The 19,899-nt window shown below is 41.6% G+C and overlaps 1 protein-coding gene across 1 annotated transcript; it reads left to right on the top strand.

The window, feature by feature from the left end:
* The first annotated feature begins 411 nt into the window (after positions 1-411).
* Positions 412-4,294, top strand: LOC144726360 (voltage-gated inwardly rectifying potassium channel KCNH6-like). Its single transcript, XM_078604999.1, has 2 exons — positions 412-588; positions 3,597-4,294. Exons 1-2 carry the CDS (start codon positions 513-515, stop codon positions 3,851-3,853), a joined length of 333 nt encoding a protein of 110 aa, XP_078461125.1. The 5' UTR covers positions 412-512; the 3' UTR covers positions 3,854-4,294.
* Positions 4,295-19,899: the final 15,605 nt, after the last annotated feature.

Genomic DNA, 19,899 nt, shown 5'->3' with positions numbered 1-19,899 from the left:
GTGTGTGTGTGTTGTGCCGTGTGTGTGTGTGTGGTGTGATCTGTGTGTGTGTGTTGTGCCCTGTGTGTGTGTGTGTTGTGATCTGTGTGTGTGTGTTGTGCCCTGTGTGTGTGTTGTGCCCGGTGTGTGTTGTGCCCGGTGTGTGTTGTGCCCTGTGTTTCGCATTTGGGGAGGAACACTGATTTCCGGTGCATCATTTTCCCCGAGAGCTCCGGCGGTAAATGCGTCATAGCGCACGCAGGGCGGAGCGGTCACAGCCGAAGGGTCCAGGCGTTTGGCACCCACCCACCCTCCCCAGCCAAGCCACACATCCATCCAGTCACTCAGCCAGCCATCCACCCCGCACACCCCGCCACCCCGCCAGCCGTCAGCCCATCCCTTCCTCCGACGAGTCGCTCCTACCCACCCACCCACTCACCCACCCTCCCGAGCTAGGCAGCCTCCACGCAGCGTCCCCGGCTCCACTTCTCCTGCCTCCTCCGCACAGCTCCGGGAGCACTCCGCCGTTCACAATGCCCGTACGAAGAGGCCACGTTGCGCCGCAAAACACCTACTTGGACACAATCATACGGAAATTTGAAGGGCAGAGTGAGTATATGAGCACAGTGCGCGCGCATCCAAGACCTTGATGCGGAGATCGGGACACGACAGGACAGACAAAGCGCACGCGCGTGTGTGTCCGTGTGGTTTTGTTTTAACACCAGTGCAAGCCGTACATCTGTCGCCTCCGCCTGTCTATTGTTTATGAATACTGTGTTTAAGTCGTGTATATGTATTATGTAGCCTTAACAGTTTGTATTATTTTTGCCAGCGTGCAATCATAAATGAATGCACATTGAGAGATGAAAAGCATTTGACACTAGCCGCTGCCGTTTTTTTACTTGTTGATTGGTAAACCGCTATAACGTTGGGGTTTTTTGTTCATTAGCGCATTGTGAGGGCGCGTTTGAGAGAATATGCGTTCACCCGGGTATTGGTATCGACTCGTAGCGTATGGACTTCTGTCTCCAAAATTATATTCCTGTGCATCCTGAGTTGTTATAACAACGCGCCCTTTTATAAACGCCACGCCGTCTCACAATGCACACATTGCTACCCACAAATGTTGATGCCATGGAAATGCAAACGTGTTTTCTGCATCATGCAAATCCAGTAATTACATTACTCACGCGTAAATTCCTCGCATACTCGATAGTGTGTGCTTTTTCTGAGGTTTAATGTCATTTACAACTGAATTTGTATTCTTTTAGAAACGTGAAGGAACAAATTTTCGTGAATAAGATATCCTGATTTAAGCGAGTAATAAGGCTAGTGATTTGGTTTTATTGCAGTGTTAACGCATTCCTGAATTCCTGAAGCAGGCAATTTGAGTAAATGGAATTTTACATCAATATTTGATGGAATGCTGGAAATATATCCGTGCAATTTGTGAGTAAATTAAATAATAACCATTATCGAAGATAATACGTGATAAAAATGGATCCACATTTGAGCATCACAAAGCCATGTTACTTCAAAACATATCCTGTATTCATAGCAATAAATCATGCGTCCATAAATTAATTACCTATTTCCCATCGTATATCTTCCTGAAGCTACAATTGAATCAAGACAGTTTGGAAATGCATATCTGAACGTCTATCTTACCATCCCACTAGAGTTATTATTGAATGGAGAGTTGCCCAGAAGTGTGGAATATGGTACTTCGTCATTTTAACACAATTCTCAAGACATGTATCAAAATAAATGTGGAGGCATGATTTGAGGAATCGTTTGAATGTGACAGTTGTTAGGCTTAGCAGTTATGCGCCACTTCACAAAGTTTGATATCAAAAGCTCGAACAAAAATTAGAATCCTGCACACACGAGATTTTGCTGTCCTATGCAATAGGTAAAGGTGCAGGTGAGCAATTTATTGCTCACGTTATTGCTGTAAGAATGTCCTCCAGTAGAGGGAGTTCTAGAGAGCCCCCGTTCGAGGATACTTCACAGCTGGATTAAGGTCTCCCAACGCCATCACCAATCCTCATGGTGTCATTGTACCTTATACCTATCGGGCTCCTGCACATGAGCTGATCTCAATCTCATCACTCTCTCTCCGTGGAGGTTGTCCTCTCGGGCGTACGCTCTCCTTTGGCTAGGACTCATTTGTGTTCCGCCCAGGGTAAACTTACTTTTTTTTAAATAATCAATGTGACGTCTTTAATTATCATATGTTCTCAGACTTTTCTGTATTCATATGTATGAAACTTATCAACGGTTTTTATTAATTTATAAATGTGTATCCATATATGGGTATACATGTATGCTGGTGGAATGCATGCGAACAGATATTTGTAATCCTTTGTGTATATGTATGTATGTATAACACGAAATCATCATCAGTCATGCCCTGTGATGCCACAATCAATCTCACTCCTACACACGAGCTGAACTCATCCTTCTATTTCAATCGTGGATGTCTTCTCAGGCGTGTGTTTATTTTACTCCGGCAGTCATTCTCCCACCAATTTCAACCATCGGCCATCACCTTCCTCAGAATGTGTTTTGCACGAGCCCACTTTCTTCACAGTTTATATAATGTTTCTTGATTTGTATTTGTTCATGATCCATGTGCTGCTGTTTTTGTCTCTCAATGCAATTCGAAGCATGCGTCTCTCTATGCTTCTTTGCAAATGTTAATTTTTGTCATCCAAGACCTAATAATTTACTGAACACCGATTCTGTTTCTCCATCAGTTCTCAACCATTGATACATTGCCTATTCCAAAATATAACTTTACACATTTAACTGATCATTTAGACAAGCTACCTACCTACATGTGAGGGATGCTGCCCTGGTGTAATAGTTATCACAATGCAGTTACAATCCAGAGGTCGCCGGTTCGATCTCCCAGCACAGCATTTGAGGCCATGGGGAAGTTTCTTGTATTTCCCCTCCCCCCTCCCACCCCCGCAATATCTGTCCTCCCAACAGTATTCGTGGTGAGACAATGTGTGGAGGCTCCCACATCTTTCAAGACATTTGGCCGGCGTGGAAAAGTAGGCCAAGTACCCTCTAAAGAGGCTCTCGAGAGCTCCCTCTAGTGGAGGCCCTTCCACCGGCAGTAGCGTGAGCAAACAATTGCAGGGCTCCACCTTTACCGTTGACATACATCTGGGTGAAGAACAGTGGTCCCAAACATCGTACGTGTACCTCTGAGGGATGCGCTTGACATCTCTAGGGGGTGCACAAAACAATATCACGCAATGGTGGTGATCGTGTGGGGTCTGGTCATGTGGTATTACTAGACAGTGTTTTATAAATGAGTACACATTTTGCGAATTATTGTTGAGTTATAAGTATGAGCTAAATGTCAAAGGTGTTAATTACTTGTAAATGTAATTGAAATGTAACTTTATATTATGTAACTATTTGAAGGATACACTGGGAGGGGTACATGGATAGCTGAAAGGGCTGGCAGAGGTAAGCGGACAGTAGACACATCTGGTAGGGGGTACACAATGAGAAAAATGTTGGGAACCACTGGCCCGCAACAATATCTAACGACTTCTATTATCAACCTTCCCATGCGTGTGTGTTGTGTGTTTTTGCAGATCGAAAATTTTTGATTGCAAATGCCCGCGCAGAGAACTGCGCCATCATCTTCTGCAACGATGGCTTCTGCGAACTGTGCGGCTTCTCGCGCTCCGAGATCATGCAGAAGCCGTGCACCTGTGACTTCCTGCACGGCCCGGGCACGTCAAAGCTCTCCATCACACAGGTGGCGCAGGCACTCGTGGGCTCCGAAGAGCGCAAGGTGGAGATCCTCTATTACCGCAAGGATGGTAAGCGGGAGCATTGCTACGGCTGAACGTGCGAGGACGACAGGGCGTCATGAAATCGCTCAGTTCGCTCTGGGATATTGATTCATGGGCCAAAAAAAAGGCATGGAATTATTATTTTGCAGGTCCAGCGAAACAGAAATGTTTTTTGGCCTTTAGATTTTTCAATTTTTATTACACCATTTTTTTCTCAGCAGGACTGATTGATGAAAGCTGTACTTTAAATGTTCATTTATGAAACTGCTTTCAAATTGGTATTTTTGTTCATGCTTTGATGAATAGACAGTGGCCCATTTTTCTTGAGATGTTGACATCAGTATAACACACATTATTATTTATTCACATTTCATCTATATATATAAAAGGGAAATTTGTGAATATGTGTGTCTGTTCGAAATGTTTCGCATACTTCCCGACATGCAACAAACTTGAAATTTGGCATGTGGGTAGCTTCCAGACTGTACACAATGCAAAACGTATTGGGGTGGGGGGGGGCGCAATAATGTATATATTTTGCACGGCAAGTGAGCGGTGACGTCACATCTGTGATGTCACCCGCATGCGGCAGCGTCACGCAGTGTGCCTACTGACGTCACGCACCCCCCCCCCCCCCCACAAACCCTCCGCGTAGGCCGTGTATCACGCATTTTCTAAGTCAACGCGACTATTTTCAGCTCGCTCTTAAATATAAAGCTGAAAATACACCTGTTTGTGTGAAGCAGAAAAAACTCTCGAACGCTGAGATCTGACGTCATGAAATTACGCTGTCTGGAATTTTTAAGGGAACGCGACTATTTTCAGCTCGCCGCGTCATTCCCTTCCCGAGTTGCCTAAATCGACCTTACGTATAAGTAGGTTAAGGTTGGATTTTTTTGAGTGAAAAACATCCGATTTAGTTTAATTGATTTATTTCGGCTTTTTTCTTTCTTGCCAGCATCAAACTTTTTCAGGGTTTTTCAGTGAAATATAAGGGAATATGAAATGAATCCTAGGCAAGAATCCAAGTTCCGGGCAGAGCCGGGTAGTAAAGCTAGTTTACTTATATGGTTGAGCTCATTTTGCCTTGCTGTGGAGGTGTCCATATTATCATGATTGCATCTGCCTTGAATTTTTTTTACGTATAAAGAATAGTCACCAAATGCGTCATGGATTTTTTTCTTGCGCAAAGAAAGACTTCGGAATCTGAGAGCCCTAAAGCCACATATACACATACGAGGAATTAACCGGGTAATGTTGCCTTTATCCTTGCTTGTTCATGACAGATGACTTCAGTTTCCGTCTCTATGGCCCGAAAATATCTCTTGAAAGTGGGCAGACGTGCCATAAAGTGGCTCTAATTTAAGCAGTAATTTGTTGTTTTAAAACGCTGCATAAAACTTAATGTTACCAAAATGTAGATCTTTGGGTTCCGTCACCTGTTTTCCAATCATTTTTATGTAAAAGGGATGTTCTATATCTTTGGTTTCACATCTGGGTTTTCAAAATTGAACAAACAAATTTAAAAAAATACAGCAGCTTTGGTTTCAGCAAGGACATTACTCAACATTCATGGTTCAGGAGGAGTGCTGTAATAGCTGGGCTTAAACTCATGGCTTTGACATGGCAATTGCCTTTACGTCAATATCTTGAGTATGTCGGTCTGCAGGCAGTGACAGCCCCTATTTTTTTACAAATCACTAACAATACACAAGACCTTATGGGCTAAGGGCTGCCTTAACCTAGAATCTTGCAATTTGTGAGGAAGTAGTGTGTGTGTTTGTACATTATCATTCGTGTTGCAGAAGTATTTAACATTTTGTAATAAGATAAAATAAAATGTCACGATGCACAAAACTGTATAGTGTGTGCAAATTGGAAGTTATACAATAGTTAGTGTTGTGTTTCAAATATATAATTGTGTAATGTATCTATTAGGATGAGTATAAAATTGCATTATATCAATGTCTGTAGTTAAAAAAGACTGCAGCACTGCAAGGTTCATGTTGCTTGGGAGAATCCATGGGTTTGTTGCCAATTTTGCTACGATGAGCCTCCGTAACACCCTTAAGTGGCCATGTTTACTTGGTACCACTGAATTCACCCTTGCATCGATATGATTCTTTAAAAAATAATCGACAGCACTTAACACAGATATGGGGCAACACTCTTCATTATTTTAAGACCAGTAATTGCAAAGCCATTTTTTTATACTTTCTGGCACACAGTCTGTGATGTCATCGCTGTAGGGCAAATAATTTCTGGACGGGAATCCAGACATTTGGAGTGGCTCAGCTGTAGCGTGTGGTGTGTACCGTGGCTTCTTTATTGTTTCCCATTTTCACGCCGCACATACAAGCAAGTGATTATTTAAAATTTTCGTATATGTAACGATGCATAAATTAATCGAGTAAAATCAGTTATTATGCATGGCACCATGCATGTAAGTAACAATGATTTACAATGTGTGCAGATTATATGTAAATTTGTCAAGTATAATAATAGAACAAACTATAAGAACCTAATGAGACAGAAAAAAACGTGAAACAATACAAACGCAATGGTAAAAGCAACATACAAATATACGTATTAGATTTTTTATTGAGTCGGAAACCCAAATGGTGATAATTAATCAAATCGCCAGCGTTGTTATTTGTTGTTTAATTGATATTAATTTAAAAATAGTACTCATACATTCCTAAAATGTGTTCCTAGAATGTTAATCTCAATTGCACCCCAGGCATGCATTGCATTGTTTTGAAACACACAAGGACAAATTCAGGCCCTTACTCAAACTGAAACCACCTGAGTTATGTACGTATATGTATCTTTAACTTCTTTCACACCGTACATAGCCAATCGTACTACATTGCTACCCTGTCATATTTTCAATTCATTCTTTTTTTAAAGCGGTCATCCTTAACTATTGTGGATCCCATAGCCTAAACGCAAATAAGGGTTTCCTTGAGCCTGTTAGTAAGGGGTGGAGGATCCTGTGACTCGTGGGCCGTATCCGGCCCACAACTTCATTTCATCCGACCCACGGCCACGTGAGGCCCTGTCACTTTCAAATGGCACTCAAACGACATTTATCTATTTACTGCCAACGTGTTAGGGCACGTGTCTGCTTCAAAACAGCGAGCCGACTCCAATGTGTTTTTGTGAGAGGTAAGCGAGCGCAGGTCTCGCGTTCGTGTGGTCGAAGTGAACCTTCGTAGTGTTGCTGGATAACGTTCAGGTGTGTGTTCGTTTGGAGCCTGCCTAAGGTATTGAAAGTCCTATTCGTATCTCGGTAGCACGTAATACAGGTAGACTGAGTTATGCATTCGTGTGTCACACATTCCCCAACACATGTGCACCTGAAGTATCTGACCATGCTCAACAGAACAAAACAGAAACGCTACATGAAGTGATAAGCACGTGGAGTCCTGGCAGATAGTGATAGCTACACACGTATGTAGTATGTTGAACTTCTTTCCCACCGTACGTAGCCAACCGTGCTACTCGGAGGTGAGGAAGAAGGACAATAAACTAAATACAACAAAAAAGAAACACCACTGGCAATATTAGACTAAAACAATTAAACTTTTATTTTTTATTTTACCATTTTCAGAAGCGATCTGGCCACAAATGATAACTCAACGAAGTGGCTTATGTGGAAAATTATAGCAGCCAAATACTCTAAATTAATGTTTTTAAATGTGTAGGGAAAACCAGAGGACCCGGAGAAAAATGTACACAACCATGGGGAGAACACGCAAACTCCAAACAAGCAGGTGTCAGGGTTGGGATCGAGCCCACGACCTCCTAAACACCAGGCGAGGCAGTTAACATCTCTTCACCGGGGTGCCACAATATTGGTAATGTGGGGCCCCTGCTGGTCCCAGCATGTGGCTCTGTTTGGAGGTCAGAAGGTTACTCCAGTTCATAGTTTCTTGAAGGATCCTTGTGCACTGTCGGCTGCAGTGGTGATATTTGAGACGGCACATTGTTATAATGATGTTCTGTACTTGTCGCGTCACCAACGCTGACTGGCGTGCACCTGGCAAGTGAACCTTGTGGTATGTGTAACCTGGTGGCGTGTATCCCAGTTTCGTAGCATGATGGTAATGACATATAACTGGTATTTGTTAATAGCATTCAATTTCCAATAGTGTTGCTAGTGCTGCTACAATTCTAAGAAGAATATAGAATGTTGTCTGGCATAGCTGTTTGACTAAATAATTTCAATTTCATGATTCACATGTCCTACATTGAGACACCCCGTCATTGCATATCTTACGGGTGAAACCTGCAAAACATTAATCTGGCTCTTTGACAGGCATTAAAAAAAGAATCATCACTGATACAAAATTATAGTGATTACTAGACAAGTGTAATTAAATTGCTGTTCGACATTGTTGTGATGGTCGTGCTGTTACACTGTGAGAATACAAATTGAATGCTGTAATTAATCTATCCAGTATGCAATGGTGAAACTATTATTAGCAGTAGGTTCACAAACTTGTTAATGATAATAATAACTATTATTAATAATAGTTTCAGCCAATTCAAATCCACTATAGGATGTAGGCCTCCCCATGCCAGGTCGACAATGGGGTAGTATAATTTTTGACGTGCTTCACTATGCTGGTCAGTGTGGGCTTGTGAAGGGGAGGAGGGCAGGATAGGTTCTGATGTCACTCGACACTGATGTCAACCATCGCCCGGAATTGAACTCATATTGCAGGGTTCATAGTGTAGCGCTCTAACCACCGTGCCACCACACCACCCTACATTGCATAATTATTGTTTATCTACCAAAATGCGACGATCAACCAGCACAGTAGAGCAACAGGACTCCCATTCACGGATGAGTGCGAATCCCAGCCAGGATCGACTGCCCACCTGGTGAGTCTGCACCAAGCAAAGAGATATGTCAACAATTGATTCTGTGTAGGCAAACCGGTTTGCTCCATAGGAATGTGGAATTTCACTGACTTGCTCAATTTCCGCCAACACTGCTCAATCCTCATACTGGTAGGAACCTGCTGGTTACACCAGCCCACAGGGGAATATTGTGTCCGTCTGTCCGTCGTGCATCCAAAAATGGGAGGGGAGGGTGGGGAGGGGCTGGGTGGGGAGGGTGGGGCTGGGTGGGGGGTGGGAGGAGTGGGGCTGTGTGGGAAGGGGCTGGTCACCCCGTGGTGCCCTTATAAAACTCAACGTTTAATCTACTCACGCCGGCTTGTGCCCGCCCTCACAGTCGGGCATATTGTGTTAATTTGTATGTGGCACAGCCTATTGTACTAACTATGCGTCTTAATGGGACATCAGGTTTGTGAATCTTTGGTAGCCCATAAAGTCTTTGTGGTATATTTACGCGATCTAACCCAAAGCAAATCTGTGTTATGGATGATATTGGTCGCGAAAGCCTACGTGGAAATAGCTGTATATTTTTTTATTTTAAAAAAATGTTTAATTACTTCATGAGATAATCCCCTGTTTTAATAAAGGAATATATCAAACTTGATTTGAAGCTTTCGTGACTGCAGGAATCAATACTAGATCACGACGTTACGATCGCCACACAAGCAACCGTCTTCAGATGGGAGTGAGAAACAGGCTGCTGAAACAAGTCCTTATATATGAGAGCCGAGAGGGGGGGGAGGAGGGGGGTTGCCACATCGGGCAAGAGGGTGGGGGCTGGAGCTTTTGCTGAGGAGGTGGCCATTGTGATCTATTTTTTTTCTACCTACGTGACTTTACCGAAAGAACCAGAGAGAGTAAATATATCAAAATGTAACTGCTACCAACCATCACATAACTATCCATATGTGACCACATCTCAAGATGCGTTGCTTCAATGTAAATTTTCTGTTATTCAGGACCTTTGTGAAAGTGTACATTGTTGGTTTAGGTTGCTGAAGATAGCAATGTTGTATAGCACTTAAGTACACATGCCTCCCCGCATTAATTTAATCTCAAGACTTTCCTACACTATAAATTACTCCTGAAAAATGTAAATCCAATATTTATGTAGCTGGGATTCTCACTTGCGTGCTGTATAATAGTAATTATAGAATTTCACATGTATGGGATGAATGTTTAATGAGTCCTCTTTGCAGAGGCTATTTAGACTACGCCACTACTGATGCCATATTTTGCATTGTTATTGGCAGGAATTATGCATCACAGTGCATTTAAATGATTTTATGATTGCTAAGTAGGATGCTCGTTAACACAATAAATAATATACACGAGTGCACTTTAATGGGTTGTATAACCATTTCCTTTGGTATGGTGAGAAAATTAGGCAGGCCAATGAAATGTGTATTTCTAGATAAAATTTATAGGAGACAATTCACGTAATTTATATTCTGTATGTGCATGAGAGTTCTGCAAAATAAATGCAAATGTATAATCAGGAAATATCTTTGTTTTGGCAAATGAAAGAATATATAACCCCGTACTTTATAACACTCAGAATTATGCCACTTGTTTCTGTCAAGCACGAGTCACGAAAGTACATTTTCTTGAATTTAATTAAAGGAGGGGCACATTGACACAGTGGTTATCGCACTGCATTCGGAACACATTGCCCTGAGTTTGATTTCCAGCTACGGCTGACGTCAATGGTGAAATCTGAACTGCTTCTGGTCTCTCCCCTCCTCACACTGACCAGGATGAAGTATAGTCAAATAACCCCCATGACTGGCACAGTGTGAGGAGGCCTTCACCGAGCAGTGGACTGTAGAATATTATTATTATATTGTGATATAAAATCACATTGACAAGCCATTTTCTTTTTCCGACGAAGTTATGTTAGTGTAATTTGCTTGTTCAATTGATTAAAGATGTATTTATTACGCTATATAATATATTTGAGGTATGCCACTTCAATATACAGTATTTCAGTGTAGGTAAGTAAGTGGGCTATGTGGGTGCAAGGCTTACTCGCAAATGGTGTTACTAAAATAGAACTAGTCTACCCGGCCCATGCATCACTGTTAGTAATGTGCTGTTTCAGAAATGTCACCATTTTAGTTGTTGAGTACATTCACACAGTCAATTCTGTTTGCTTTATTTTATTAGTCTGCAAGTCTGGGGAAAAGAAGAGAGACTGAAGTCAGAATAGGAGGGGGCATTACTACATATCATGTGGCTACAATATATTAAAGTCACATGTAGTATTGCAAGCATGAATGCAGTACAATGTCAAACAAGTGGGTTGTGAGTATGCAAAAGATGATTAACATATAATTACTGCAGTGAACTTTCGGGGGGGAGGGAAACAAACATATATGGGCGAATTAAGGTCATGGACCTAAACAATTAGCAAATTTATTGCGTTTATAAACACTGAGAGTGTAATTCCCCATACTGGTGCGTGAGTGGCCAGTTTGATTTTCAAACGCATTTTGAGCTGATGAAAAGCATTATTTTTTTAACGGAACCATTGAACAAAAACATTCATTATGTTTTCGCACCTTCAACTAGAAATGGCGTGGTGAATGAATCTGTTTTTGCCCATCCAATGTGCCGATAAAGGAACCCATGATTCTTTTGTTCTGAAGTGCTAAAGATGTATTTTTGGGAGGGCTATAAATAGGTGACATTATCTCTCATGCCGGCTGGATACTTGATGGACTGACTTAAACCAGGCAACCGTAGTGCTGGTTTTGGTGGCAGAGACTTCAGCCGCCTCCAGAAATTTCCATGCAATTTTCAAACAGTTTTTATTATCCTCTCTTTGTTTAATATTGCATATCCATGTTAAATGACCAGATAAACCAATACAACAAGCTAGAAAAAAAACTGACAACAGTACTATCATGCTGCGGAAATTCTGTATTTCTTGATTTTTAATTTAATTAAGGGTATGCTTGGAGTATTTGCCAACTTATTGTAATAGCAATCCACTGCTGGATGGAGGCCTACCGCACACAATTAGAATTTGTTTGACCAAACTCCACCACTCTTGTCAGTATTTGTTTGTAAAGGTTAGAGTGGTGGTATAGTGGGTGCCACATGAGTTCCATTCCAAACCATGTCTGACATGAGAGGTGAGTGATATTGTAACCAGTCCTGGACACCCCTTTAAATTTCCCACACTGACCAGTATAGTCAATCAACCCTGACGAGTGACATACGGGGAAGACCTTCATTCAAGATTAGATTGGATAATTATAAGATCTTCTGTGTATACCAGCACAAGGTGGACATACGGGAATTAATCATCCTTACAATTCATAATCAACGATTTTTGGGTTTAGATCGCGTTATTTATAAATGTGTCGTAACCCTCCACCACCCGACACGGCCAATCAGTAAAAAAGTGTCACGTTGACAAAAGACAAATAGTTCACTGCTTTAGCCCACCGGTGTGTTGAAGCGTGAAACCACAACATTTACAGTTTGAGTACGACAATCTTGTGAGTGAGATTAAAGACTGAGTTGAACCAGTTCAATACAGTGAATGTGGTCATGGCAGTTTTATGTCAACTTTCTTACGAAAAGTATAAATTGTGATAGTGTCCTTTTCAGGGGAGGGAACATTTTCCTTCCTGATGGCCGAATAAGACTTTCAAATACCTTTAGCAGGCCACAAATTAACAAACACCTCAGTCAGATCTCTCGCTCGAAGAAGCCCTTAACAGTGCCTTGAGTGTGCTAAACCTAGAATCTGGATGTTGCAGATAAGATGTTTGCAGTGACAGATAAAAAACAATTTACATTTCAAGGTTGTAGTCACATGCAGCCTTGGGCCATATGAAATTAAGTTACGGTATGGCCTATGGGAGCCAGCCGTATGGTTGCCACCCCTGACCTTAACGAAGACAATTTTCGGCGACCACACCTTTACCATGGCCGGCCCACGTGCCTGGAACAGTCCTCGCCGCTGCACCTTCAAGCTGCCGTGGTGCAGTGGTCATTCGAAAACTCACTCAAAACTTCTCACCTCATCAATGGCTACAAGTGACGCGACATCTATTGCCCGCCGTATTGGACGAATGACTAATGTTTTTGTCGTTTGTTCAGCGAGCAATGGTAATGGCACGATGGTAATAGCCGGGTGGTGATGGCTATGCATGCCTGTAATCCAGCACTTTGGAGGCAGAGGTTGGTGGGTCGCAGAAATTTGGTGAAAATTCCTTGTCATGGGCATTGAGGCGCCTGGATCACCGAGAGAAGACAGCACGACAAGTGGATTAATCGCCATCTGTTTCCATCTATACGGGGATAGAGTGTTTCCCCCTTGCATGCGTGGGTTTCTCCGGGTGCCCCGGTTCGCAAGCACTTGTATAAATACTAATTATTTGACTGAAAACATGTTACAATAAAAACCCAATGCAGCACCCTCTTGAAAAAGAGACCTATTACTCAGTGTGGTTTTCCTGGTTACATAGGTAAATTAAATTAGAATTAAATACATTGATATAGAAGTTGTCATTATTATTCAAAAATGGCATGGATATTTTCCTCCTTAGAAATGTACGTTTTTATCGTGCTTGAGCGTGGGTGAAAGTGTGATTTATTTGGTCTGTAATGAGCTATTTCATTTTATTTTATGTGCAGCCTGCATTGTGCTGTAGAACAAAGTGTCAAAATAACACTCATGTGATTTTCTATTTTGCCTACTGCTGCCCTTCAACGACATCTACTGATGATTAGGCCTTGTAATATATACCCATTTAATTATTGTCTTAATGCCCTTTTTCAGAGTAATCAGGAGTGTTTTAATAATCGCATTGAGAAAGAATGTATACATTTATTCAAAATGTGGATGGAAATCGATCTGGAATTGGGTTTGATGTAGGAAAGGCATGTTTTACTTTTTATCGTAGTTGTAATTCTTTTTTTTATAATTCACAGGGTTTATTTAATTTTTTGTTATTCAGGTAGGTTCATAATGCTTTCGTATAGTGAATAAACATGATTTGCTCTGTGGATTAGCACTCAAGGGAACTTTGAGCCGATTGAAATGAAAAATCACGATTTTTTCTTCTTAACTCAAAGGTTGACCTCACTGAGAATACGACTCTCTGGAATTGCTATTTCTTCTAGTATTACCATCTTTCTGAAATTAATTATTTTATTGGGTACAATATTATAATGTGACATAACAGCATGGTTTTCTGTCATTCTACAACATCACCTGTTTTTTTTTCATTTTTATGTGATCTAAATTGTAACTAGTCCAGGAGCGTATAATGGCTCAATAACTTTTGCATATTTTTGGGGCATTTTCAGATGTATTTTGAGGCTAATGTATAGTTTCAGATCTGCACAGGAAATAGGCAGTGACGTTAAACACATACCACAAAGGTTCCATACAAGCTTGGCTTGGATGAACCAGTAGAAACGAGGTATTAGTGCGAGGCAAACCCTGGAGCATGTCGCAACATGATGTGGTTAATGCAGAAACAAGATGCATTTTCCAGGACGTCACCTATCTGCTTTGCATTCACAGCCATTGCTAGTTACAAATTCAGGGCATAATTTAGCAAAACATGACATAGTTGAACTTTATCAGCCTGATCTTACTCAATTCTACGTAAAACTTTGTTAAAAAAATGTCCTTGAGATTGCTTCCCAACTCCCAGGATTTGGCTCATTAAGCAATGGAACTGGTTTGCTGTGCTGTGTCTGGGCCAGAAGTTCCTGTGATGGCAAAGCCTGCCTCCCATTTATCTTTGAAACGATAAAATCTGAAAAAATCGGAAAAAATTGGTAAAAGTACGAAATGTTGGACTTTTTGTTCCGGATTGATCTGAAACTGTGACGTCATAAAGAATGACATCACCTATTATTTTATTTTATCACCTATTATGTCACTTCTGTGCTCTTCCCACCCAAAGTGGTGCCATATGGCAGAGGGTGACATCACTTTTGTAGCAAAAAAACATTTGTTATTATTACCTTATGTATATTTTTTACAAAGCTTTGAAAGAAATGTCCATATAAATCTGAATATCTGAAATGCATTTTTTAAAATCTGAAACTCATTCATAGTTCTGATGTATGAATGGCAAGATAAAGTATCTTGCAGGATGAATAAAAGTTGTGTATCTGTAACGATGTATCAGATGTAGGAACACCTGCTGTCTACACAGATGATTATACAAGAAAATTCTAGATCTTTGGTATTCAGATTGTGATCTAATTTTGATTGTGGCTGAGGGTAATGCGGCTTTATTTGAATCATGCCTGAGCAATGTTATATTCATTTAGTGAATTCACAAGTGTTTTCAAGAATAGCATCTTGCATGCATGATTGAGAAGAATACAATTATGGCCTTGGGTTTGTAACTTAGACCATTTGAATCAGGGTGAGTCAAATCAATCTGCCAGTAGTGTATGTGTCATAGTGAAAGTTTAATAACTGAATGCTGACTGTTCGAAAGCTATATGGCCATAAACACTACTATTCGTGTTTTATACTTTAAAGGCAATTTAAACCGTCATTTAGAATTGTATTTCACAAGGTAATTGTAATCAATTTGCATTGGAGAGTGCCATGTAGATCAATCATGGTTTTTGGTATATTCAATTTTGAATATTAATTGTGTACTGCAATTATCCTTAACACCTCCTTTTAAGTAATGTAAACTGTTAAGGATTTTCATATTTTACATATTTTCCTGCATCCATATAACAATGAGACTTTGTAATTGCACGATGACACATTTTAAATGCTCATTTGAATACTTTTCTTATTCCATGACATTCAAACGAGGAAGAGGAAAATGTTAGTTTTGCCATCGAGTTGTTGTTGGATGACCATGCATCATGCCGCGTGAAGGTCATCGGTGTCATAAAGGCTTTTGCACGCACATGCATTCTGCTGTGGGCGCTAGTTAGACTATGGAGCCATTGACTCCACTCATCAACCATCGAGCACACCTCTCAGCTGGAAGCGTGGCCCTTTCAAGACACCATGGGAAATTTCATAGCGCCTCAGTAAATCATTACCCACTGGCTTCCTCGCGAAAGCTACCTCGGTGGTGGTGGTGGTGGTGGAAGGTGGCGACTTCGTTTTTTCTCTTCTCTTCCTTGATATGATAAGTGTAAATTGCCCGTGTTGTTTGTTTCACCGAGTTCATTTCAGCTCTGCCAATACGGAGCGCTGTGCTCTGTAAATTATTCAGCAAGTTTGAAAGGTCTATAAACAACAAGGACGTCTTAAGCTTGAATTCGTAACGAATATTGGCAGTTCTTTAAATTTATTTCGGCGATTTATTTTGTTTCAGTCTTCTTGTGTCGGAACGAGTCATGGCTCTGCTTTCATTAAACTGTGCCTTAGATATAACACGTTCTCACTTAGCTTAGCTGTTGTGCTTTTGTGAGACACAGGTTCATTAGTGTCAGATGTGTGTGCCTGGTTACACAGTGCATACAATGGAAACATTTATCATTGTGTTTAGAACTTGCCCAATTGCTAACTCTCCCGTAACATATTCCTATAGAATACAATTTGCATTTATATAGCGTTTAAACACAACTTCACATCATATTGATGGTAGTATATATATACACACTGTAGTACATTTGATATATTTATACAAGATAATAATAATTGGCAGAGGAAAAAGGAAGGATTCTAGGCCTGCACTTGATCAACGGCAGGGAGTCGACTACACAGATTTGGGAGACGGAAGAAATAGCCACATACAATTGTGGAATTCCACATCTGCACTTTCGGACCTGTTTAATTACATTCTGATTAACATGCAATGGTATTCATTTGGGAAATGTAAATTCCACTGGTTTGAAATCAGCATTTATACCCACTGGAATACATGGGAGATGATATTGCTACTTATTTTCCAGGGACCGATGCTTCATGTCAGGCTTCATAAAAGCACCTTAATTGGCATGTAATGTAATCTTTGTTGGAAGGATTTCAACCCATGAGCTCATCTATATGAAGGTAGTCCTCAAAGAAGTATCTGGCTTCGATCAGATTATCTTTCTTTTATACCTACGTTTAGTTAATAATTTACAGACCTTAGTCAATACAATGCTAGATGAAGGCCTCCCCATTGCTGTGCCAGTCATTGGGATTGCTTAACCGTACTTCAACATGCTGGTCAGTGTAGGTGGTCAGTGCAGGTTGGCACAGTGGTGGAAGGACCCACCACCAGCTGTGATGGACAACATAAAGGTATCATCCCTGATTAAATATGTGTAATTAGACAGCAGTATGAACTGCACAATTGTAATTTTGGAAACGTACTTGTGCATTATTAATTGTATATGTTTGCTGTGAAATTGATATACTTTGCTGCTTCGAACTTTTCAAGACCCCCTTGTCAATGATATGTGAATGACAAGGGGTTTTATCCTGGATAAATATATTTTTATGATAAGAATTCCTCATTTGCTATATACTTGAGTTTTTTTTTTACCAAACCGCTTCACTTCCCTTCAATAGCACGTAACAGAAGCGTATTAAACAATCACACTTCAAGAAGCTCTCTCATTGACATTTCTCACGTATACTATTGGTTTTATTCTGATTTCTATTTGCCTTATTATTCTACTTACATTCTTTTGCTTTAGTCATGCTTGTGACCCAGGCCACTCTCGTAAATGACACTCGGGTTCTCTCACCACCAGGTTAAATAGTCAACTGGATCTTGATGCCGGCAAACACCTCTATCCCTGCTGTACTCGTGGCATGTTCCATTTACGTGTGTAGTGTGTACGTGTGTCGCCAACAGGGACGTGCGGTCAGGGGAGGCAGGGGAGGCAGAGCCTCACCTGTCATACTCCAATGAAAATAGCTGTTACGAAAAGTAAAAAAAAAAGAATAATCAAATAAAATAAATATTAAGATTTTTTCCACTGATGTGTGTTATAAATGTCATTTCTGTACGATTCCAATCATTTTTATCGTCAAAATCGCCAAATTTGCGGAGCTCCGCTGCAAATACAGGAAGAGACGAGAAGTGAGGCAGCGACGGGCTCAGCCTCCCCTCTGATTGCGCAACCCCTCAGTAAGCGCGTGCCTGATACTATATCAGTATGTTACCAATGTAATGTTTGTAGACCCCTTCATTTCATGTCCTCGCCTTCCATACTCCAGGTAACTTATTTCACGTATGTGTATAAAGATATTTAGGCTCGCTGGTCTCGTCATGAACCTACAGTACAATGAAAAAGGACCAGGGGAGGCAGCGATCACACCTGCCTCACTGAGGGGGACGTGTCTAACACGCCCCCCTCAGTGAGGCCACGCCCCCCTCAGTGTGCGAATCTGGCTCTGACACGAGCCAGTGCCTCCCCACCCATTGACCTCACCGCACGTCACTGGTCGCCAACACCACGACGGACGGGCACGTTGATGATTTCAACGAATAAAACTCTGTTCGAAACGCTCTTTATGCCACCGTGTGTAGTGTGTACGTGTGTGTGTGCGTAAGGGAGCGGTAGTGTAGGGGTTAGCGCGCTGCGCTACAAACCTGGCATCCCGAGTTTGATTCCCGCTCACGGCCAACACCAGTGACGATTATCTGAACTGGTCCTGGGCCTCCCCTAGATCGACTCAGCCTCAAATGAGTACCTGGTGTGGCGTGTAAACATCCCCACTAGGGAGACAAAAGTGGCCGGGCGTGGTGCTGGCCACCCACCCTCTCGTGTGCTGTGCCAGCCTTCATAAGCCACTGTTATGGGTATACGGGGGATTCTTTTCTTTGTCTTTGTTTAGTTTCAAATGGTGACCCGAACTCAAACCCGCTGTCCAATTGTAAATATTTAATTAATTATTCAAACCTTGTGGGCATGTTGTATCTATTAATGCATGTCTTTAAATTTCAACGTTGGTAAAAACATAGGATCAATGTGTGTCATTCATTATGAATTCTTCTCTCAGATGGCAGGGCGATTAGCAACGGTCTACGTTGATGTCCAGGAGCGATGTCGTGTGAACGTCTGAGTGAATAACCCAAGCGGGCACCATTAGAAGATGAGTTCCATGAGAATCGGTGCACACAAAGGACAGGAGGTACAATGCATAATGTACGTTGATTATAATCAACGCACATTATGCATGCAATGGTAATTACCATTGAATAACCCAACCGGCAATATATATCCATTGTAATTTATATATGCATTCATTAGCCCCGTGCTGAGGCACTCCCTCCCCGGCGAGCCCGCCAGCGTGTACCCCGAGTTGCACGAGATGATGGCGGTGGAACCGATCCAGGAGGCAGTGATGGCGTGGAGGAGGCAGTGATGGCGTGGGGAGGAGGCCGTGATCGCGTGGAGGAGGCCGTGATGGCGGGGAGGAGGCCGTACAACACTCACTCATCTTACACTGACTCACTCACACATCATACTCTGACTCACTCACACATCATACTCTGACTCACTCACACATCATACACTCACTCACACTACCACTGACTCACTCACACATCATACACTGGGAGTGTCCTGCTGCGAGCTATGGTTGCAAGTTTGGTCGTACATGTTATGTATATCGTTTAATGTTACATTTGAATCACAGTTCCTATGATTACTGTTGTTACCTTGTTTTTATAGATTTATTTTCGTGATTTCGAAAACATACGGTTAAGCCATGTATCTTGCGGAAGTGCGGATTCGGCCTGGTAACTTTCATCTAAATTGTCTTATGGTTGTTATTGTTTGACTTTTTTGCACACAGCGTTGTAATACGGTGTGTTTTTTTCTGGAAGATTTGATGGTTTATCCAGGATGTTTCTGTTACGCGTCGTCTCTTTAAGATGTTCTCTGCTCATATTTTGTTTGTTGCGGTTGCACCCGACTCAAGAGCCGCATGGCTCACAGGGCTATACCAAATAAATGAAACTTGAAACCCCACGCACGTGAAGGGCTCATAAGTGACGTCATCACATATATCCCTCTATTTAAGGAACAAAACAGAGGATTTATCCACAAATCTGGCTATCCGCCTGATGATGCTAGTTATAATTATTGGCGTAACGTCGTACTCAGATTGTAAATGTTGTGGATTTGCTCTCCAAAACACCGGTGTGCTGTACTAGTAACGGAGTGGCATGTTCCATTTACCTGACAAACCTTACTAACTGCCTATGTGGGGTGATGGCGGGTTGAACGACACATTTAT

Source organism: Lampetra planeri, chromosome 2 (genome assembly GCF_965212315.1).
Source record: "Lampetra planeri chromosome 2, kcLamPlan1.2.h2, whole genome shotgun sequence".
NCBI lineage: Eukaryota > Metazoa > Chordata > Hyperoartia > Petromyzontiformes > Petromyzontidae > Lampetra > Lampetra planeri.
The sequence above is the reverse complement of the archived record's forward strand: the minus strand, read 5'-3'. Positions and strand labels throughout refer to the sequence as shown.

What these genes read in the sequence shown, in the direction of transcription:
- LOC144726360 (XM_078604999.1), top strand. Translation starts at nt 513, where the DNA reads ATGCCCGTACGAAGAGGCCACGTTGCGCCGCAAAACACCTACTTGGAC. An exon ending in ACGGAAATTTGAAGGGCAGA is followed by an intron (nt 589 to 3,596) that starts GTGAGTATATGA and finishes GTGTTTTTGCAG; the next exon opens with ATCGAAAATTTTTGATTGCA.